The sequence below is a fragment of the Oncorhynchus mykiss genome, chromosome 3 (assembly GCF_057628025.1).
Source record: "Oncorhynchus mykiss isolate SJ-2025 chromosome 3, ASM5762802v1, whole genome shotgun sequence".
In the NCBI taxonomy this organism is placed as follows: Eukaryota; Metazoa; Chordata; class Actinopteri; order Salmoniformes; family Salmonidae; genus Oncorhynchus; species Oncorhynchus mykiss.
In genome coordinates, this window is record NC_143024.1 from 6,589,759 (window position 1) to 6,595,000 (window position 5,242).

The following is a 5,242-nucleotide window of genomic DNA, read 5'->3' on the forward strand; positions in this document are numbered from 1 at the left end:
GCAGGTTGGTTCTGCTTGGCACGATAGTGTGAAAGGGTCCATAGATTCTCAACATACCCATATTACTGATAAAATGACCTCTATAGCTCTCACTGCCATGCTCCTGTCTACAAAGAGTACATGCTAAATGGAATCCTTGGGACGTCCAACTCTGATGTCACCTCATTGAAGTTCAAATGTAAAGACAGTTAAAGAAAAATATATTTTGGTATTTGTTTCATTAGTCCGTTGTTGACATCGTCCCAAAATGTTTGATTTGTTCAGCAAGTTTTCAAGAGACAGAAATCATCCCTGTATGATAAATGGGTATGATGCTGCTTCAATGGGTAGGTTCATCCCAAGGATCCCAGTTAGCAACTACTGTTTCTCAGTCAGTTTAAATGAGGCAGGACAAAATGCCTCTCCTTCATTTCATACACAGTCATCTCCATTATATGATCACGACAACAACAAAACTGCATGAGGATTCGGTTGAAGGAGAATTTAGGAATTATATTCAGACTAGAGTTACCTAACCGATGAACGTTGTAATTTCTACCGACACATCGGAGACAGATTGTTAGTAGAGGGACCAGCTGTGGTGATGGGTGAGTCTCTCCCGGTGTTGTTTAAGGTGAAGACATGGTCGTTGGCACCTCTGCTACATGTTGTAATTAAGACAAAACATGTCAGGGAAGGGACCACTACAGGAGCAGCTCTCCTGCTGTTTGTTAAGTAAGATCTAACCTCGTCCCCCCCAGGCTCATTACCACACAGAAAGAGATGGCTGGCGACAAGACAGACTACGGGGCTAGATTGATTTAATACGGGCCGTTGAAGATCCACCATAAAGCCCGATTTGAAATGTAAAGATCATTTCATATTGAGCTGACATACCGTGAATGCAGTATCCGCTAACGCAGGAAACATTGCCTTTAAATGTAAATCTTGTTATAGCGCCTATCTTCCCGCGGCCCAGATTGAATCTAAGCCTAGGATCACAGAATATTGAAAACCAGGAGAATAAATATCAGACGTGGATTAAATAAATCAAGGGTCAATATATCTCTCTATATAGCGGTTTGTACCTCCTGGATACGGTTGGATTTGTACCTCCTGAATACGGTTGGATTTGCACCTCCTGGATACGGTTGGATTTGGACCTCCTGGATATGGTTGGATTTGCACCTCCTGGATACGGTTGGATTTGTACCTCCTGGATACGGTTGGATTTGTACGTCCTGGATACGGTTGGATTTGTACCTCCTGGATACGCTTGGATTTGTACCTCCTGGATACGGTTGGATTTGCACCTCCTGGATACGGTTGGATTTGTACCTCCTGGATACGGTTGGATTTGTACGTCCTGGATACGGTTGGATTTGTACCTGCTGGATACGGTTGGATTTGTACCTCCCAAATGGCACCCTATTCCCTATGTAATGCACTACTTTTGACCAGGGCCTGGTCCAAAGTAAAGGTACTATGTGGGGAATATTTGGGAGGCAGCCAAGCCACATTCAGTACACTGTACTACTGTGGTGAAGGCTGTATAGTGGAGGTAGTCTACCTTTCTCTCTGACCTTCACTATCTCTTCAAGGTTAGGCCATAAATTAGACTCTATAAAGATCTCTTCAAGGATAGGCCATAAATTAGACTCTATAAATATCTCTACAAGGTTCGGCCATAAATTAGACTCTATAAAGATCTCTTCAAGGATAGGCCATAAATTAGACTATAAAGATCTCTTCAAGGTTCGGCCATAAATTAGACTCTATAAAGATTTCTTCAAGGTTCGGCCATAAATTAGACTCTATAAAGATCTCTTCAAGGTTCGGCCATATAAAGATTTCTTCAAGGTTCGGCCATAAATTAGACTCTATAAAGATTTCTTCAAGGTTCTGCCATAAATTAGACTCTATAAAGATTTCTTCAAGGTTCTGCCATAAATTAGACTCTATAAAGATTTATTCAAGGTCCTGCCATAAATTAGACTCTATAAATATCTCTTCAAGGTTCGGCCATATAAAGATTTCTTCAAGGTTCGGCCCTATAAAGATCTCTTCAAGGTTCGGCCCTATAAAGATCTCTTCAAGGTTCGGCCATAAATTAGACTCTATAAAGATTTCTTCAAGGTTCTGCCATAAATTAGACTCTATAAATATCTCTTCAAGGTTCGGCCATATAAAGATTTCTTCAAGGTTCGGCCCTATAAAGATCTCTTCAAGGTTTGGTCATATAAAGATCTCTTCAAGGTTCGGCCCTATAAAGATCTCTTCATGGTTCGGCCATAAATTAGACTATAAAGATCTCTTCAAGGTTCGGCCATATAAAGATCTCTTCAAGGTTTGGCCATATAAAGATCTCTTCAAGGTCCGGCCCTATAAAGATATCTTCAAGGTTCGGCCATAAATTAGACTCTATAAAGATCTCTTCAAGGTTTGGCCATATAAAGATCTCTTCAAGGTTTGGCCATAAATTAGACTCTATAAAGATCTCTTCAAGGTTCGGCCCTATAAAGATCTCTTCAAGGTTCGGCCTTATAAAGATCTCTTCAAGGTTCGGCCATATAAAGATCTCTTCAAGGTTCGGCCCTATAAAGATCTCTTCAAGGTTCGGCCATATAAAGATCTCTTCAAGGTTCGGCCATATAAAGATCTCTTCAAGGTTCGGCCCTATAAAGATCTCTTCAAGGTTCGGCCATATAAAAGGACAAACAGACTGGAGCACCGGGCTACTTCCTAGTTCCAATCAGTACACCATAAATTAGACTCTATAAAGATCTCTTCAAGGTTCGGCCATATAAAGATCTCTTCAAGGTTTGGCCCTATAAAGAGCTCTTCAAGGTTCGGCCATATAAAAAGGCAAACAGACTGGAGCACCGGGCTACTTCCTGGTTCCAATCATTCCAACGTTAGTGTATGAATACTGAAGATTGCTGGTGTGGGTTGAAGAAATGGCTTTGACTTTGACATTGTAGCAGTGTTCACCTCTGATTACATTTCTCCATTGTGGGCTATTGGAAGGGGCTGGAGGAAACGCTGTTCTCTATACTGGGCCATTGTGTTATGAACAGTGTCCAAGTCAAGTGTGACAAACATACATAACCGGTATGTATATATTGTACATCATAGAACAGAAGGGCTGAAGGAAGACTCACTAAACAGTGTGTTTGGTGTTGAGTGTTAATTATGGACAAATCATAGATCCTTGGATCTTACATACATCATACAGCTGGAAGGACAACCCCTCCTGTGGCCTACTGGGTAATAACAGTGGAGACAGCTGGAAGGACAACCCCTCCTGTGGCCTACTGGGTAATAACAGTGGAGACAGCTGGAAGGACAACCCCTCCTGTGGCCTACTGGGTAATAACAGTGGAGACAGCTGGAAAGACAACCCCTCCTGTGGCCTACTGGGTAATAACAGTGGAGACAGCTGGAAGGACAACCCCTCCTGTGGCCTACTGGGTAATAACAGTGGAGACAGCTGGAAGGACAACCCCTCCTGTGGCCTACTGGGTAATAACAGTAGAGACAGCTGGAAGGACAACCCCTCCTGTGGCCTACTGGGTAATAACAGTGGAGGCAGCTGGAAGGACAACCCCTCCTGTGGCCTACTGGGTAATAACAGTGGAGACAGCTGGAAGGACAACCCCTCCTGTGGCCTACTGGGTAATAACAGTGGAGACAGCTGGAAGGACAACCCCTCCTGTGGCCTACTGGGTAATAACAGTGGAGACAGCTGGAAGGACAACCCCTCCTGTGGCCTACTGGGTAATAACAGTGGAGACAGCTGGAAAGACAACCCCTCCTGTGGCCTACTGGGTAATGACAGTGGAGACAGCTGGAAGGACAACCCCTCCTGTGGCCTACTGGGTAATAACAGTGGAGACAGCTGGAAGGACAACCCCTCCTGTGGCCTACTGGGTAATAACAGTGGAGACAGCTGGAAGGTCAACCCCTCCTGTGGCCTACTGGGTAATAACAGTGGGGACAGCTGGAAAGACAACCCCTCCTGTGGCCTACTGGGTAATAACAGTGGAGACAGCTGGAAGGACAACCCCTCCTGTGGCCTACTGGGTAATAACAGTGGAGACAGCTACAGTACCTGTGCAAACCAATTAAAAGTGAAGGAAGAAGCATGTGAATATAATATATTCTTCGGGTATTTAGATTCTACTGTCTATAAAAAAAAGCTACATAATTGTTCAGCTATCTTTGACCACCAACGATCACGCTCATCTTCCGTCCCTAACCAACCTCTTCCTGGTTCGACCCGGGTCCGTCTCCAAAATGGCCGCCGAGTTTCCTGTATCGTGTGGTAGCAGGTCAGCTTCTGACAGGACACTCAGTGAGCTTTTTTGCTGTCTTGACTGTAGTTCCTGTCCCTCTGAGAGTCTTTGGCACCTCTCATTCTTATTGAATGACTGAGACACAAGCTCCTCATTCAAGACAATCCGTTGGGCAAATCTGAAATTAGCACCCTATTCCCTATGTAGTGCACTCTTTCTGCAGTTGTCCGCTATATAGAGAATAGGGTTCCATTTGGAACACAGGCCCCTTGTGTATTTCCTCTGTTCTCTAGCGGCCCGGCTAGCTGGTCCCCTGTGTGTTGCCATGACCACCAGCGGGCCGCTCGCTGTGCTGTGATTGGTAGCTGGCACGTTGCCCCTCCCCCCCGAGGCCCCTCCCCTCGTCAGTGGGTCTTCCACAAGGGGTTGTGATACACCCAGCCCTCGCCCTGAGAGAAAGAGAGAGAGACAGAGAGAGAGAGAGAGAGAGAGAGAGGCAGAGAGAGACAGAGAGAGAGAGAGAGAGAGTGAGAGAGACAGAGAGAGAGAGAGAGGGACAGAGAGCGAGCGAGAGAGAGAGAGAGAGTGAGAGAGACAGAGAGCGAGCGAGAGAGAGCGTTTGAGAGAGAGAGAACGAGAGAGAGAGAGCGAGAGAGAGAACGAGAGAGAGAGAGAGAGAGAGAACGAGAGAGAGAGAGTGAGAGACAGACAGAGAGCGAGAGAGAGAGAACGAGAGAGAGAGAGCAAGAGAGAGCAAAGGGAAACATGTTTACTAGTGTCTTTTTAAAAATCATTTTGATTGTGAACAGACATTAAAGACAACACCAGGGAAGCTGACTCAAAGTTTGAGGTAATGTCAGAGGTCAAAGTGAACCGCTCAGGTCCTAGTTCCTCACCTCCTTGATGAAGTACTTGGGTGTCCAGGGTGTGTTGGAGGCAGCTCTCTGTCGGCCCTCTGCTCTCTGCCT

General features: G+C 45.3%; 1 protein-coding gene across 4 annotated transcripts in view; it reads right to left on the reverse strand.

Annotated features, from left to right (window-relative positions):
* Positions 1-3,151: 3,151 nt before the first annotated feature.
* The window catches only part of LOC149984286 (oxysterol-binding protein-related protein 10-like), a 113,128-nt gene continuing 111,037 nt past the window's right edge, over positions 3,152-5,242 (reverse strand). For all 4 annotated transcript variants that reach the window (XM_090219737.1, XM_090219745.1, XM_090219749.1 and 1 more), the window contains 2 exons: positions 5,171-5,242; positions 3,152-4,723 (listed from right to left, as the gene is read on the reverse strand). The exon at positions 5,171-5,242 is cut by the window's right edge and continues 82 nt beyond it. In XM_090219737.1, coding sequence (XP_090075863.1) covers positions 4,679-4,723; positions 5,171-5,242 — 117 coding nt within the window. In that variant the 3' untranslated portion in view covers positions 3,152-4,678. The remainder of the gene's footprint in view (positions 4,724-5,170) is intronic.